The sequence below is a fragment of the Lepisma saccharinum genome, chromosome 1, assembly GCF_977018435.1.
Source record: "Lepisma saccharinum chromosome 1, izLepSacc3.1, whole genome shotgun sequence".
NCBI classification, from domain to species: domain Eukaryota; kingdom Metazoa; phylum Arthropoda; class Insecta; order Zygentoma; family Lepismatidae; genus Lepisma; species Lepisma saccharinum.
Window position 1 is genome coordinate 17,516,300 of NC_139229.1, and position 18,804 is coordinate 17,535,103.

The 18,804-nt window shown below is 36.1% G+C and overlaps 1 protein-coding gene across 1 annotated transcript in view; it reads right to left on the minus strand.

Annotated features, from left to right (window-relative positions):
* Window positions 1-2,304: 2,304 nt before the first annotated feature.
* Apt1 (Acyl-protein thioesterase 1) overlaps window positions 2,305-18,804 on the minus strand; it is a 34,408-nt gene continuing 17,908 nt past the window's right edge. Inside the window, exons 5-7 of the mRNA XM_083129426.1 lie at window positions 15,246-15,492; window positions 5,934-6,098; window positions 2,305-4,383 (exon numbers count right to left, since the gene is read on the minus strand). Coding sequence (XP_082985552.1) covers window positions 4,333-4,383; window positions 5,934-6,098; window positions 15,246-15,492 — 463 coding nt within the window. The 3' untranslated portion in view covers window positions 2,305-4,332. The remainder of the gene's footprint in view (window positions 4,384-5,933; window positions 6,099-15,245; window positions 15,493-18,804) is intronic.

The following is an 18,804-nucleotide window of genomic DNA, read 5'->3' on the forward strand; positions in this document are numbered from 1 at the left end:
TGAACTTTTGTTTGAAGCCGTGCATAATCCTGGGGCTAGAAAAATGGAAGATACACACATTAGAGCTTGTTAAGTTTTCATTTTTGTGAAGCAATTATTTGTACTCACTTGTGACGTGTAATATGTCGAGTTATATACTTCTTAGTAAACTTAAAAATTGCAATCCTGTGTGATGGAATGACACACAATCTTCAAAATAGTTGTTACAAGTAGAAATATGTTTATATTGTTTACTGTTCATTCTCGAGGTGATTATCGTATATTACTGGGGGTTCACTGATCCTGTGCGCTATAGGGCCAACCGTGCCTGTTCAAGTGGGAAAACCACAAAATATGCTTTCCCTGGTTTTTAAAACACAAGAGTGTACACTATTCAACTCCAGCACATGACATAAGACAGGCATGTCCAGAAACTTCTTTTTTTTTTTTTTTGACATGGTCATAATTTTCACAAATGATATGTATGCAAGAGTGATGAAATCAGGTTCTAAAGACTAGATAAATACTGCTAAATTTTGCAAAAAAAAATTTAGGTGTGCGAGGATATTTTCTCTGCCACTTGCATCAAATTTATTTTCACTTTGCAGGAGTGCCATATTCTCATTACTCGAGTGTTTACATTTCAATAAATAAGAAGGAAAGCAGGATCACTCTTTACAATTTCTGGTTTTTGTAAATCACTATGGTGTCGTCAGTGTATGAAAATACCATATGAACTGGATTTCTGATGCTAATAGAACTGAGAATCAGTTTCATAGAAAAAATAAATACCTATCACCACTTTTTCTTGACCTGAAACATGAACTGCATTATTTGACAATCAAGGAATCGATGCTATTCAGTGATGGAAGTAACCTATTTCAGAGTTCATTTTTCTGAACTTTTAAAAGCCCACTACAATCATAGTCTATATGCACATCAGATGCAGGTTGTACAACTTTGCCTACAGTTAGGTTTTGTTTGTGGCACTTGTGGAAGTGAAGTTCCCAGTTGGGGTAGTCTGAAGTTTGGTTGACCTTGGCATTGTATATGGCAGGTAATGATACCATCTGTACAGTCACTGATGCTTCTGGGTTATAACAATCTCACTGTCTCTCTACGGATTGTTACAACTCAGACTTGTCTGTGACTGTACATTTTTTGATAAAAGTCATGCATATAATACACATCACTCACAAGGAAAGAGCATTGCTTGGGAAACTTAAGTTTGAGATGGAACTATGTGTAGTTGTAGAGTACCCTATGGGTGTATTGATATGCCAGGGTACTAGCTTGCACTATCTAGTGATTTACGAGTTCCAAAGGATTCCAAGTACGTCTCAGGAGATTAAGATATTGTCAGACTTGCAAGTGTCCTGGTGGCAGCATACAAGTTTCACGCACCGAAGATTATGGGTTCGATTCTAGTTTGATTGACCCTATTTATTAATATATTTCTATTATCTTGAGCAGCTATTTATTCGAATGTGCTACACGAATTGTTGAAATATTTTGTTTTTACATGCTTTTACAACAACTCTGGATTGTGTACAAAATAAAAGATGACTTGGTGCATGCAGTAGATGCTGAAATCTATGAATATCACCAGTGGCTACTCGTATCACCTCTTCTGGCATCTAAAGAAGTTCCTCAGCGGCAAGCTTTTCAGCAGCAACAAAGTAGTGAAAACGGGAGTTGGGGAATGGCTTGCCTCGCATGTGGCTGACTTCTATGAGGGGGGGGGGGTCTACAAAAGTTCGTTGCACATTATGACAATGCTTAAATAACCACGGAAACTATGTGGAAAAATAGATTAACATGTTCTCTGCCACGTCGGTCATAATGACAAACTCGTGCACACCGATCATGTCATGTTGGTTATTATGACCGAAACATGAGGCTTGCACTTTGTTTTCCTAGCGTGCCATTGGTCACGCGTCTAACAATGATGCGCATAAGTAAAAGTGTTTTGGCTGTTCTATTTTCTATAGGAAAAAAAAAGCGAAATTTGCGAATTTGCAAAATAAAGTCCAATAACCACTTTTGAGCAGGAGCAGGAACTGGTGAAACCACCCTGGCAGGAAATGTATTAAGGCATGTGCAATCTGATACAAAATTAGTTTTCAGTAAAAATTTGGCAGTGCAGTTTCTTTTTTGGCAAAATGGACATTACTACATGGGGTGTTTATTATTTAAGCCTCTGTTCAGATATCAATTGTCTTTCACTGGGCTACATCATAAATGCAATTCATGTTTCACTGATCAATTAAATATTCACATCCACACACGAGAACTTGATAAAAGGGATAAAATTAAATAAACACATGCATGCCAAGCACTTTCATATATTAAATTATTTTTGAAAATACATTTATACTTGGCATGTAAGTACTCTGGTACTCACTAAAAACTGTAAAAATGCACCTAAAGGAAAACATACATAATATAGATATTCTTACGACTGGTTGAAAATGCTCCTGTTAAAATTGGGGACACTATTAACATTATGTTTCTTGAAGATGCGTATTGCAACATAACATCACAAAAGCCACACGCACAGGGAAATAACAGTTCTTTACATTGAGATCAATAAAAAAAAATATATATGTATGTATATTCAACAACAAAACATTACTAGTGGGTCAGGGAAAACAAATTCTTGCATCGGAAATTATATTGTACAATTTCTGTATTTCTTTTTGTTCTTTTTTTTATTTATTCATCCTCATACTCACACACACACAAACGCAAACATACACACACACAAAACTTTAGACTATAACAAGCTCATATGTGATGGAAAAGTTCAAGTCAAACTGCACATGCAGTGAGTATGTAATAAGGTTACTACCTTATCCAAAATTATTTGGAAAATAAGCCCAACTACGACTAGACTTCCAATACCTATGAGAAAAACTGAATTGTCTTGTATTCTTAAGAAATGTTGCAAAAACAATGTACTAAATCATTGGACGTTTAGAAACGGCTTACAAATTCATTCTTTGACTTCTCTAATAGTAAAATTGATGTTACAATTATCATTCAATAAACTATAATTATAATTTGTAATCATGTGTTGGTAAGCTAAAAAAACATGCAGGCTAGGAACAAAAGAACACCAAATGCTACTGAAATTTAAACAAGAAAACCCTACAGTCTTACACATTTCCTATGCAGAAGTTCTGCTGTAACATGCATTCAAATGATGTAAAATTACTGTTATCATGTGGTAGGTGTATTTTTAGTGAGTGCATTTATAACTAGAGATATGTTGCTGCAAATTTGTATTCTTGTCTTTAAGAAAATTTGTCTTTTGAGACCATTAAGCCAAAGATTTTAAATTCCTGTCCCCCCAGACAGTTCAAAACATGAACAATTTTACATGCCTTTACATAATGTTGGTCTTTTTATTTTGAAAAATATACATAGCTCTAAGGACAGTTTATGGTGCTTCAAATTTTAAAAATTCCTATACTTATATATAGAAATAATTCGCGCTCATGCACGAAGTTATCACTTGTAATTTTCCTTTGTAACAAGATGTTATGTACTACTCACGACCATTATACCTTCAACTTATACCTATGCATTTCATATTACTATACTAAGTTTTTTTTACAAGTAACAGCGACAATCCTATCTTGTGTTTCCTTTTTAAAAACTGGACTAGGGCGGATGCAACAAAAGATAATATATCTTAGGTTGCAAACCTATTTAGAATTTACGGAATGCAATACATACTCGCTTCCAAAATATGATTTAAGCATTCAGTATCAAAGCATTTTTGCATAATAAACAAACCAACTAACCTTGAAGAACCCTGCCAACTTACACATTCAAATTCCTTCAAAATAACAGCCATAGTAGGAAAAACAAAATTTCCTCCTACGCTATCTGCAACGTTCTAAAACTTTTAAAATGTACTAGCATTTTTATTTGGTACAATATAATTAAGACGTTAACTATTAACAACATTTTACAGGAAGAAATTTCTTTTAATACACATCATTCACGATCACATTCACCCACACAATTTACTTCTCAAACTACTCAGCATCGATCAGACGATGGTCAGGAATCATTTGGATCACTACATTTCCCCCGTTGGAAAAAAAAAAGTGTTTACATTTACATATATTTATATATATATTATATACCATTAATTGTAATTTTTAATATATATTTTTTTTTTACACATTGGGTTTCCAGTCCAGTGGATGCCAGTCATAAAATGTACCATTTGGTGATTTCTTTTGTCAAGTGAATATCAGTGCATGAAAACAGCCTGCTGATGTCGGCACTGCCAAACGAATGAAAGACTTTCTTGGAACCCCTTTTTCCTAATTCTTTGGGTTACACTGGTGGAACTAGCTTTTCAACAAAAACCTTCAAATCTCTCATTTCCTAAAAGAAAAAGAAGAAAAAAGAGAGTTTAAAAGAAATGTTATTGCATAATGACTCTACATAATTTATGACTACAACTTGTGAATCACAACGATTGAAATACAATATGGAATCACAAATTGTTACGGGATGATATCTTCGTATCATAGAATCTTTGCATGAAAGATAGGATATATTTCGGAGGTTATTCAATCTGGAAACATAAAAGTGATTCTTCTTCTAATTTTTTTTTAGGTTTCTGCACATGAGTTATGTAAGAATTTGCATGTATCTACACACAAGCCAATGTCACTGCAAGTGTAAAATATGATATATTACGAAATACAGTGACAACACAAATCCATTTTACTTTTGGATTTGAAAATAGCACATAACTGTGAATTCTTCATTGTACCTCAAAAATATTTTTTGTGTAATATTCTGTAAACAAATGTATCTGCAAAAGACCTAAAACATACTTTTAATGTAGAAACTGATATTTGGGTTGTATATTCAAGTCCATGACAAAAAACTTCAACTAAGAAAAATTTGAATAAAAGCATTGTTCTTGGCAAAATTTGGGATATTCCTTACATTGCACAGGTAAAATTGTTTCTGGAACTTAGATGCATAAGCTAGAATGTTGTAAACTACCATAGGTAAGATTTTTTTACACAATATTTTATTGAGTAATGTATTCATTTTAGCCTCTTAATTGTGCATAACTGATCGAGGCAATTCCATAATCATTGAAATTTTTCTCATCTAATAAACAAAACTACCTTCTTTTAAAAGATTCTTATGTACTGCCAATGAATGGATAGGGGACATTGAAATATTGAGAATGAAACATGACATATGATAATGAGACATGTCTTGGATTATTGCAAAGCAGTGTAGAAATATTTTGTTGACAAAACCAAATTCTTTTCATTCTGTGTTGAACACGTAGCGATACGAGGGTTGTTCGGAAAGTTCTAAGAATCGGTCAGAGATGATGTTGCACTCGGAACAAAAGCATGTGCTTTAGAAGGCCACATCTGTTCTCAACGTGCAGGGAAAATTTCATCGTCACTCTTCCAATAATCTGGTTTCCATAGGCACGTGAAGGAGCAAAAGTGCAAGTGACATGAAAACATGGAACAAAAGGAAGTTTGTGTGGTCATCAATTTTCTGGTGAAGAAGGAATTAAATGCACCAGCCATCAAAGCCGAATTGGACACAGTGCTGGGAGACTCTGCCCCATCATTTGCAATTGTTAGCAAGTCGACGACGCTGTTCAAGCTGGGACGGGACAGCTTTGAAGATGACCCCTGCAGTGGATGTCCGCCAACCGCCATCACACCAGAAACAACCGATAAAGTCCATGATATGGACTTTAGGTTAATGTGTCATTCGTCATTAAATGGTTAAAAAAAATAATCCTAAAATTCACAATAGACCAAAATTGAATAATTAACATGAAGATACACAAGTTCTTACATAAAGTTTAGGCACTTTTAGTGTTAATACTCAGGAAACCTAATTTTGCTTATTAGTAACAAAATGCATTAAAACAGAAAACCTCCTACCTCATCTGAGGATGTATGCATCATTCCTCTGTATGTTTTGAATTCAGATTGCTTTACAATTTGCTTCAGTAATGAAGCTGTCATCTGTCCCCACTTGTAGGGTACAATTGGATCACAATCACCATGACACTGGAAATAAGGGATGTCCTTATTGGCCACAGCAGCCTGCAAAAAAAACACAACCAATCAATTTAACAACAGAGTAGTTCGGTAATACATGAAGACACTTAATTGTAAGACTTAATATTAGTTTCAATATAGAATCTATCAGGTTTATTTTTTACAGACACCAACTAATACTTATCCGGAATCTGTGGTCCACAAAAATGCCACATGGCACTGTTGAAGTCTAAATATCCTGGAAATTGTGCAAAATGTGTAATTTTCTTAATTCTTGCAATACATTGGGGGATAAATTGATTTTGTGATTAAACAATTGTCTCTTGTGGAATTATGAATAAAGGAAAACTCTGGTAAATTGATATAATACAGTTCAAATGGAAGATTATGTTGCAATTTGTAAATACTCAACAATTTTGAATTGTTACAATTTTTGAGTATTGGTGGGAATCGGTAAGAATATGATTGTTGTTGATTTGGTGTTTTAAGTCCACTTTATGCACAGTAAAGCTAATCGGGACTGGACCTATAGTTTAAAGTGGGATCCGAACCACTATGTACCTCCACCGGGAACCCTTGTTTACAAGGCGACGACGCTACCACTGCACCATCAGGGAGGCCTGTAAGAATATGAGCATTAGTATCGGTTCAGCACTAAATACTATATTTTAAGTCAAAATAAAGTGAAGCTGTTATGTATAATTCTTTTTGTATGTATGTATGAACAGGGAGACTATTTCAGTTGTTTACCGCTCGAGCGTCAGCCACTCGACGGCCCCTTCATGCAACAGGTCCCACCAAATTGCGTTACAGGAAGTCCGTAATAGAAACCGCATGTTTTGTAATGTTTCCACTTTTCACAATTACACAATTACAATTTAAATAAGCACGTGCCTTGTCGCAAGGATGCTGGGAAAGGTGTCCTACCAAATACAAATATTTCTAGCACCTTATTTCTGACATCTTATCTTAGCACATCGCTACTTTATCCTCAGTTGCTGCGAGAGCGCCGGCAGTTTATCAGGGGAGTTGTCAGCCGCGAGAGGCACTTCACACTGCAAGAATGCGACACCTGTCGGCAGTGATGCCAAACGCAGGGACATGTCCCTACGCATAGGGACTTTTCACTATATTTCGCCCACGTAGGGACAGATTTTGTTAAATGAGGGAAAACGTAGGGACTTTTTTCAATCTTGGATAATAACATTTTATTGTGCAAAGCTTACTCGCCAATCAGTTGCCCTTTCTTTGTGCTCGGTTTGGAATGAATGGATTAGTTTATCTGGATACTTTAGCGAGGAGGAGAAAAAATAACTAACTAACAAATCTCAATCAGAATTTTGGAACATGTTATCAGTTACCAAGAACTTTCAAGGCAAGTTCTTTTTTGAAAACATTTCCACTCTCACGAAAATAGTGCTAACATTGCCACATTCTAATGTGGAAACGAAAAGAATATTTTCAATGTTAAGTGATACAAAAAAAAAAAAAAAAAGAAATAAAATGGGACCAAAATTGTTCACTGCAGAAAATACAGCATCACCAACCAGCATACAGCAGCAGCATGTATGACTTCAAATAACATAATCAACAGTAAACGACTCAACGATATTCATTAGGGGTGTGCGGGATCCCGAAAAGTCAGGACTGGGATCGGGAAAAAAATTTCCCATCCTGATCCTGACTTCGGGAAATGACTTCCTGACTTTTTGGGATTCCAAGCAGTCAGGGAAATACCAAATGGTCACTTTAAAAAGTCATTAATTCTCGACCTTTTCTGCATTGTAAGTTTCTGGAACTTATCGGAAATTGTAAGTTTTTATTCTAGAAATGCAAAAACCTTACACTTAAAGTGAAAATGACGTGTAGAATTCAGAGATTTCTAGAGCTTCGGGAAATTTCTAACATTTCCCGACCCGAAAATTTTCTACTTGGTCGGGAAATTGCAAATTTTTCCATCCCGAATGTCGGGATTTAAAAAAATTCCCATCCGATGCCGTCCCAACCCAAAAAATTCTGTCCCGCACACCTCTATTATTCATTAAGGCAAGAATTTACAATACCAGACCCTTCTGTAATTTCTATGCTACATCTTATACTCACGAAATAATTAGTCGTGATGATTTATCTCAAGTTAACATGTTGGGGGTGTGGTGAAAAAAATTGTTCATTAACGTGCAGAAGTTGTAAAATAAGCGTTTCAATTCTCGCAATGATTCTCCGTATACAAGTATGGTAGCCATATTTGTTGATATGAACAATTGACGTTCGCTGTCTACAGCATTGCCACACTCTTGATTTCATACTTGGAGAGCATGGATTGTGTAAGAATGGCGGAAGAGAACAGTAAAAAAAAAGTTGTTAATGTTGTACAGATTGTTAGGTTGAGTGTGCAGGAGGATGGCCGTGGGCTAATTAATAAACTTATGGATTTCGGTATATTGCCCAAAGAAGGTGCTTACATGTGACAGCGACAATCACGATGTAGAAGAACATGTGGAGTGTGGACTGATTTGATTACAAGTAAGTTTGGCAACAGAGCATCGATCGTAAAATTGCAGGATACGAAAATGGCATCTTTGATGATGAATGTTTGCCGTTAAAGTGCTACGAAAACAAGATTTTTTATCGGTTGGTAATCATAATTAGCTCAAAACCATTCACGGATAGCCCCACTGACCATTCTCGGTAAGGTTAGGTTAGACAAGGCAAACATAGTTAAAATTTGGGGTCGAAAAACCATGCACGGGTAGCCCCACAAACCATTCACGGATAGCCCCACGAACCATTCAGGTAAGGTTAGGTTAGGATAGGCAAACATAGATAAAATTTGGGATCGTAGTAATATCAGGAATGTATATTTCGTTTTAAGTATTGGAAATACAAAATCTTCCGGTAAATAATAAGCAATCATGCAGATCGCGGATCGCTCAATTTAACTTATTTTGCAACCACCCATTTTAACTTCAAATTCATGATTAGGAGGCCTCAATTAGTGAGTATGCGAAATATTACAAAAATCGGGGAGGGGTTCTGTATTGTAAATTCGCTCCTTCATTAATTGTGGAAGCACCGAGCAGAAAGATTTGGTAAGTAAATGTGTATATTTTATCTTCTGTTTTGCATGCTCATGAGGTGTTGTTTTTTTTTAGTCGCTTTACTTGGCGTAGGGACATTTGGTTAGTTGTATGGACATTCTGACTACGTCTGTAGGGACATTGCCGAAAAATGGTTAGCAACACTGTCTGTTACCAGACGTTGTGAGTGTACGCTCATGTTCACTTCTGTATGTGTTTATCAGAACGAGTGTTGTTTATACTGTGTATTGAGTTGGGTCTGCTATTCAGTGCTAGTGCTTTATTGTGTGTTAATTGTTATTCATTCATTAGTTATGCCGCTAAACAAATATAGTCTTGAACAAAGAGTTTTTATGTACGATAATATGGTCAGGCAAATACGAGAGACAGGATATCTTGAACCTAAGAAACGTATTGTATTGCTGTTGAAGGAGGTCATTTTCAACATCTCTTATAACACATGAGATTAGTGATCATTAGAGCCCGGATTTCTTTGCAAAATGCATGTTTCATGTAGCATGCAAAAACTTATGGAAAATATTTTTTTCTTTCAAACGAACTTGTAAAGAGTCTTTTGAGATGCATATGATAGCATATATAAGTACATATTTTGAGTGAATTTTGTTTTGCATGCATATTTCGAATTTTATTGCTACATACTAGCATATTTCATAGTCTATCAAGAGATAATAGCGTTGATTTTGTTGCTCACAATAGTTTGTAAATTCACTTTCGACTGCACGGCGATAACCGAATGGCGAACATACCAATCTAATATACAATATACACTATAATTTTTAAAGTTTTTTTTCAGCATTTTATGTAGAGCTTTTTAAACAACAGCGATCTAGCACCTTCTGATGCTTTTACAACTGTCAACTAGCGCGAAGCCTTTCTCGCGACTTGGCAACTATCTGGAAAGGGTTTCTGCTGTCAGTATCAAAGGAGTTCACGAACGTGTAAGTGTTATTTTGTATTGTGTTAAACATGCCACCTGAAAAATCAAGTAAGGCAGTATTGTTGCGTAAATACGTACAAGAATTTGGAAGTAGTGTATTTAAAGAAGATGGGTCAGTTTTGTTCTGTGTGGTTTGCGAAAAAAGTGTTTTAGCAGAGAAAAAATTTCAAGTTACTCAACATGTCAATACAGCAAGACACAGGGAAGCCCTTCAAAGAAGATCGCACAGTAAACAACAACTGCTTACTACCGCATCCACTAATTCAACATCTGAATGCACAGTAAGGGATACATTCTATGTAGATCTGTGTTCTGCGTTTGTGAGTGCTAATATTCCTTTGTGGAAACTGAGCAATGCCCATCTACGAGGTTTCCTTGAAAAGTACACGGGAAAGAAGGTGCCAGATGAATAAACGCTACGTAAAAACTATGTGCCTGTTTGTTTAAATGAGGTCATGGGAGAAATTCGGGAAGCGTTGAAGCACGAGAAAATATGGGTGTCTATCGATGAGACTATTGACGCGGCGGGACGTTGTGTTTGCAATGCTGTTGTTGGTGCAATGAAGGCGAGTGGTAAACCCCACTTACTGAATATCGAGGTGTTTGAGAAAGTGAATCATTCCACAATTGCCAAATTCTTTAACGATTCGTTAACTTTGTTGTGGCCAGATCACATCCAGTATGACAATGCGCTACTGTTTGTTACTGACGCGGCCCCGTACATTGTCAAAGCAAAATCTGGTTTGAAAGTGTTGTATCCTAAATTAGTCCATCTGACTTGTCTTTCACACGGTCTTCATCGCGTAGCAGAAATAATCAGATACCAATACCCAGAAGTAGAAGCACTTGTATCAAATGTAAAGAAAGTATTTGTGAAAGCTCCTTTGCGAGTACGTCTCTTTCGCGAACTGGCGAAAAATGCTCCGTTACCTCCGCAACCGGTATTAACACGATGGGGCTCGTGGCTAGAAGCTGTGTCGTATTATGCAGAAAATTTCAATGAACTGAAGGCAGTCATAGACTCACTAAAACCAGAAGACGCAGCCGGTATTTGTGTGTCACAGAAATGTTTCTCTAGAAGTGGCATTGAGAACGAAATTAAGTACATACACAACCACTTCTCGAGTATACCTGCAATTATTACACAGTTAGAGTCCCGTAATAATCCTTTGCAGCATTCACTCTCCTTGTTGGGCAAAGTATTGCAAACTTTGTCCAGTGAAACTCACGGTGTTGCCAAAATAGCGTCAGAAAAACTTTGCCAAGTATTAGACAAAAATCCGGGGTACAGAACAATCTGTGAAATTGCAAATGTACTGAATGGTGAAAATGTGCACTTGGAAGAGGACCTAACACAGGAGGAAGTTTGGTGTTTCTCATATGCACCAGTGACTTCTGCTGATGTAGAAAGGAACTTCTCGATCTACAAAACGTTTCTCACTGATAAACGCAGAGGGTTTACAGAAGAAAACCTAAGGAAGACGTTCATAGTTCATTGCAACAGAGGTCATTAAGGTAAGATGTTTGGAAAAAAAAATAATTGTTCATTCATATCTTAGTGCATATTTTTGATATTTTTCGTGCATATTTTGCTGTTTGTTTGTGCATGGAAATCCGGGCTCTAGTGATCATCATTTTTATTACTTTTAAATATCATTTTACGCTTTTGGTTTGCTATATGCACCGGGATGCTGTCTTCCCTATCTGTCAACTGAGGATAAAGTAGCAATGTCTAATCTAAGATTAGATGTTAGAAATATTTGTATTTGGGAGGACACCTCTTCGAGCATCATTGCGACAAGGCACGTGCTTATTTCAATTGTAATTGTGAAAAGTGGAAACATTACAAAACAAGCGGTTTCTGTTACGGACTTCCTGTAATGTAATTTGCCTGGATCTGTTGCATGAAGGGACCGTCGAGCAACCGACGCTCTGGCGTTAAATGACTGAAATAACCTCCCTGTACGTATTGCTAGCTCGCACTTTAGATTTTTGCTAGTTTATGATTGTTACAAGAATTTCAACATGCTTTTTGATGTAATTCTTCAGAACACATGCTCCCTTCACAAAACATTTATTTGTAGTATGTTCCATGTTACAGTTATAACAATACAATAAATTTAGCAAAAAAAAAAAAAAAGAAAAGATATACAATGGATCTTATGAATAATGTTACATCGTTTGAGCCAACACAGTTAACTGTGAAATGTGACAATTTTTCACGACTAAAACTATATTCTAATGAAATCCTTCACAATGTACTTCGTTCAGCCCTCAACTATGCATAAATTAATTTGTTTTGAAGTGTAGTTCGCCTAGCAGTCTTCAGATGGCAGCACCATATAGCCATCCGTATTCGCGAGTGCAAACTTCAGCATACACCAGATACAGAACGCCTGACACAACAGCAAGAAGCACAAGCAACATGCAAGTGCAACAGTACGGTTAACGTACTGATGAAGGATGAACATTACGATTCCAGTAATGAATTTCAAGTTTAAACATTCATGCAAGCTTATTCATGCAACGGCGAAGATGGGATGTAAGCACTTTGGTTTGGTTTCACTGCGTACGATGATGATTGATTTAGCGATACAACGAAGCCAGACAGTGAAGAATGCCACGTTCCATTTCATTGAACCCTGAGTTGCCCTATTTCTTAGGAAATAGGAGTGTGTTAGAGATTTGTGGGGGCAGAATTTCAGCACCTTTCCTTGAGTCGCCGAAAGAAGCTATTTCCAATTGCCGGATGAGAAGCTCTGACAATCACGAAGGTGCTTTCCTTTATTCTGAAGACCATTCCATTATCTTACCATTCGGTAATGCTGCAACCAGTCAAATAATAACAGGTACATGCAGTGGAAATTATGGGCGTCTGGTGAATTTGAATGTGTCCCATACGACGTATGTTCCGCAAGTAATATGGTGCAAAACTCTGTAAACATGCTTGCATCTTTGAATTAATGTTGTGCATTTATCAAGACCACGCATCACAAATGAAGCATTCCTAAACTAATTGATAGTATATTGTGAATCTTTTTGCGTAATATTTGAAGGTGCTAAAATTTACATTAATCAGAACGTTCACCGATTCGGATTACTTCCTTACTTTAAACGTTTCATTGAGCGTGCACAACTATAAATAGGATGCATAATTCAAGTTTAAAATCCCGTAGAACAAAAAAAAATAATTTAAAAATAAGAAAATTAAGATTTCGTTGTGGCATTCCACAACTATGCTGCTGTTCTTGTGAAACAAGTGATCTTAAGCGTACAGTTCCTTGTATATAAAAATGCAAATAAGACCAAGGACATTAATCTGCATATCTCTCTATTCCTAAGTAATCATAATTTTAGTAGTCATCTCACATCATAGAGCATCTGGTCGAGTAGGTTAAATGATAATTAAAATATTGCATAAAAACTTTAAGATTAAAATCTACGTACTTTGTCGTACCTGAAATATTTAAGATGCATTTTTGCATATTTTGGAGATTGATGTTCTAAACAAATGAAAAAAGAATACCTATGAGAAATTATTGTATTTCGCTGGTCAAAATTATTCTTGGTTAAGGTATTTGAAAAAGCGCATGAAGCTCTAACACTAATTTCTTCTTGATCTCAGTTATTCATTTTATCCAATCTCGAATCCAGTAAATTATTCATGATTATTACTGATGAGATAATGTACAAATAAAACAAACACAAAGTTAATTGACCTCGTTGTTAGTTGTTAATTTGCCAATAGCATATTCTCATGATTGATACTTAAACTTGAATAAATCAATGGCATTGTTAACATTACCTCTTGCATTATTATTGAACTACGGTTATGAATAAGAAAGAACTTTAAATATATATTTTGATGTACGGTGATGGGTGTAGTAGTAGATTAGTAGATGCAAATGATATGTTGTGCATTTTCTTAAATGAAGTACTGTGCAGTAACCATATGTTGTTGGAAATATTATTTTGAACTACATAAACTTCCCTTCCATATTAGACCCTGCATGGTCTAGACCCTGCATGGTCTATGTAATGAGGTTCCTTACGGGCATTGAAGTGTCACATAACATCGTGACAATTACTTCGATCGAAAAACTATTGTGCGTTCTGCAAAATTGAGAACTTACATACCAGCCTCTCTTACACCTTCCAAATCTACGAACCAACACAGAACGTCACAGAAACTAGCAACAATTTTTTGACTGAAAATTAAAATTCTCAAATTTTAAATATAAATCCCATATATCAGATCGGGTAATACAGGCATGTCAAGTATCTCTGTGATACTCAATGGGCATTTACATGACAGCTTCTGCTTCACTGATAACCTTAATAACATATGTACATATCTGGCACCACTACTTTCATTAGAAACTACTTATAACAAGTGAAACATATACAATGACTCTTTTTAATTTAAACTCCAAGGGGATGTGAAAAACATTCGAATTATCCAAAATTCGAATCAAGAAAAACATCACATCATTAAAGATGGTTTCAAGGGGAATAAACTTCTTTTTGAATTATGTAGTAATTAGAATTATCTCAAGATTGAATTAAAGAGAGTCCACTGTATTAATTAAATATCTTCTGAAAATCACGTGGAATATCATGCCATCAACCATAATAATTTTCTCTCCAGCAATGCCATGACACTTGCCTCCCATAGATGTTATATTCTGTGCCCAAATTCTTAACTGAGTAAGGTTTTGATTGACTGATTTATTTATTTTACTTTGCTTTTGTGCCACTTTTGGCTAATTTGCGAAGATGGAGATGAGTGATGACATGATGAAATTGATGAATGGACACTCGCAAACATCCATGCCCAGGTCGGGATTTGAACCTGGGACTCCTGGCATCTGAGTAAGGTGAAAGCTTGCTTGTGGACCAATTCAGCTATACTCATTGAGGGCTTAGATACTTGACATGCCACACAAAAGATCATTCGGATTCCCTACTGACAGGACCACCACATCTAATCAAGTTGAAATTTTACACTGCATAAACGTAACATCCCATCATCGCATCAAAGCTTCAGAAAAAACATATCTCACCTGTGTACACTATCGAAAAAAGAATTAATACACAATTCAGTAACCTTGAAAACACAAACAACTACAAATGTACTTCCACCTTTTGCATACTTACAGCTGGAAAATGCTTATGAAGTGGAAGCCAACACGAGAGTGCTATAACTCCGGCAAGCTGCTGTGTGAACTTAAGGGCGGAGTACAGTGCAAGGGCACCTCCTTGTGAAAACCCACCAAGCACAATCCGGTTTGAAGGTATGCCATTTTTAATCTCCTGGTCAATCATTCCGTGGACAATTCCGGTAGCTCTCTTAATTCCCTCCTCGTCCTCAGGTCCATTAGGGTCAAGGGTTCTAAGGTCAAACCTGCAATTGACATGTGAAAGATTCATTAATTACATGTCCAAGGCAAATAAATGTTAAAACACCTATTCAGTGGGGGAAAATAGTCAAAGGATAAAAATTACTGACGTAAGTGACTAAAAGAACTGACAAAATACAGAATTAATTACTGACCAATTTAATTACAGTCATACATTAATTACATTACATAAATTAGCATTTTGAAAAAGAAATTGGATTACTGTAAAAAAATATATTATCTGGCCTCCAAATTCCTATGACTAGCCTTTGTACATTTTTTTTATTGAGCACAAAACTAATGTTTTTATGAAGATTAAAATAGGTTTTTACTGTACAAAAACATTTACTGAAAAAATATTCCACTTAGAAACAACAATTAAGAGAACAAAACATAATAACTAGAAGGTAAAACTTATTTTTATTTATTTTTGAGGATAAAAGTAGTAATTAATTAATGCTTTCATTTCTCAATAGTTTTCTGCACTGATTTAGCATGCATATTTCTTATTGTCTTCTTCCATTAGACCATGTTACTTGCATACACATGGATTTCCGCAGGAATTTTTCCAGGGAAGGCCAAGCAATGTATATTTCCAGGAGAGGGGCCAAACAAGGCACACATTCATAGCGTTGTACCAAAAAAAAAATATCCTTCAGTTTGAAATTATTGAGTTCCTGCAATTCCCTTTCAATAATTAACACATATCTCTGTGACTGGAATGAAATTATTTATTTACGACTTTGTTTACATGGCGAAGTTCAGGCATTAATGCCTTCTCTTCCACTTAACCATTAATTACAGGGATCATTTTTTTGCAGTAAATTGTATACAATTAAAAAATTAAAAAAGATAAATGAAAAATAAAATAATAAAAGAAAAATAAAGTAATGAAAGTAAAATGAAAATAAAAATGAAAGCAATACAGTTTGAATACGAGCAGTCAAGCCCTGGATTAACCATTAATTAATTACGTACATTGCTCATTATTTTTACTAACACAATGAAAAAATGTAGTTTAGAAGAAATTAAAAATAAAAGCAATACAGTTTCTACATGCAGACACACACACACACACACACACATTCACAGACAAGTACCTACATAGAAAGCATATTTCGTGGGCTAAATGTATAACTTATTTCTTTCTGGGAATTTAATCTAGGACCAATTGTTTAGCATGTATAATTTTAATTGTCTTTTGAATGTTACAACTGAGGAGGCGGCTTGGATTTCGGGGGGAAATTTGTTCCAGTGTCCTGCAGAAGTAACGGTAAGCGAATTGGCGTAGAAGTTAGATCTGTGGATAGGGATGGATAAGAGAGATTTTTCACATGATCTGGTGTTGCGGGAGTGAAAGTCCGAAAGATATTGAAACCGCCCGGAAAGGTGTTTTGGATCTTTTATTTCTAGGACTTTGTACAGTAGGACAAGGTTGTGGTAAATCCGTTTATCACTTAATTTCAGCCACTCGACCTTCGCACAATACAGTGTCAAATGTTCGGAATATTTTATGTCGAAAACGAAGCGGACACATGCGTTCTGGATTCGCTGAAGGCGTTTAGCTTGCACACAATTAACGTCCGAGTAAACAGTGTCACAGTAATCAATAATAGGAAAAACAAGAGATTGGACAAGTTTGGTTTTTATACGTTTGGGGAGGAAGTTTTTAAGCCGGTAAAGAGAGTGTAGTGCACCGAAAGCTCTTTTACACACGGAGTCTACGTGTTCTCTCCAGGTAAGATTATTGTTTAGCGTAATTCCCAGATTTTTAACCGTGGTAGAGAGAGGCAAGTGTATATCGTTGACCGTAAGATTAGGGAGATTTAATTCGTCAATTCTGTTCAGAAACTTTGGGGGGCCTACGAGCATACACTGGGTTTTGGTCGGGTTGACTTGCAAGCCGTGGTCTACAGACCACTTGTTGATTTTTTTCAGGTCGTTGTTTACACGTTCGGTTGCATTCAATATTTCTTGAGGAGGGAAAGAAAAGTAGTAGTTAATATACAGTGTAAACAGGAGGGGGCCCAGTACGGTGCCTTGAGGGACGCCACAGGGGATGCTTTTCCAGGATGATCTTCGCTGTGGGTCGACGACACATTGTTGACGTTGGGAAATATATAATTTTGATTGACTTTCATTTTTCAAGGGGGGGCGCATGGGCCCTCTTGTGGACATCCACTGTTATACATTATCTGGAATTGCAAACTGAAGTCCTGCAAGATGACTCCAGGAAGGAGTTGAAAGCACGGGACCAATTTTAATGCCCCTTTGTGTTGTGTATTGTTTCAATAAATTAACGATGTATTCCCCAGCAGTCTTCAGGTATCACACAAAATGTAGCAGTGAAAACAAGAAATAACAAATTGCCGTATTGTTACTTTTGTTATTTAGTATGGCTTTTCTGCCACTTTTCTCCAATTCCAACCATGATTAGATGAAACTACCAAGCCATCATCAAAACCCAAACTTTACTGACCAATTTTCTAAAAAAAATGAAAGATGAAAAAGTTGACTCATACTGATTCTACTGATCATTTTTCACCCCTGTGTGCATCATATGTTATTTCAGTCCAAAATGTGTTCTCATTTTAGCTTTATTAGTACACTTGACCCTCTGTCCCCATCAAAGTGAAATATTTTACATACTTTATGAATGTTTTCAGTTGTTTTTAGCTGACGGAAATGTGTTATTGTGAAGTAAAGCATGTCTGATACCTAACTGTGAAGCAGAACAGCCCAAAGACTTTGCGTAAGTGCAACACAACATTCCACAACAGCCGCTACAATTTTACATTGTTAGGTTAGGATTGTTAAATTTGGACTGATAGTTATTTTTTATGTGTTCTTTCGCTATTTGAGTGTGCATAAAAACAGTCTACTAATACAAAACAGTGATGCACGATGGTAGGTTTTTATATACTTGAGATCAGATATCTCTGTTATTTTTTTTGTTTTTCTGCACACTGGAACCAATTTTACATTATGTAAAACTTCAAAATCCGTCGATTAAAAAAAGTCAACATAATTCTTCAGGAGGTAAAGTGGGCCAACAGCCCCACTATATCTTCTACAGTGGTATTTCAAATCTTAATGACCCACATACGAGGGTTACAGCAAAGGCAACATTTTTTTCGCGAGAATGCGGGACCAGCACAAAAATCCGAAATATACAAATGGAAGGGGGCAGTGTATGGTATTGTGGAATGTATGTACAGTGCAGATCTAGTGTACCAAGTGTGGGATAGGGAAGCAAGAAAACATCCTTAGAGATAGCATCGTGCCACATGTGTTACAAGTCTGAAATCACAGGAATA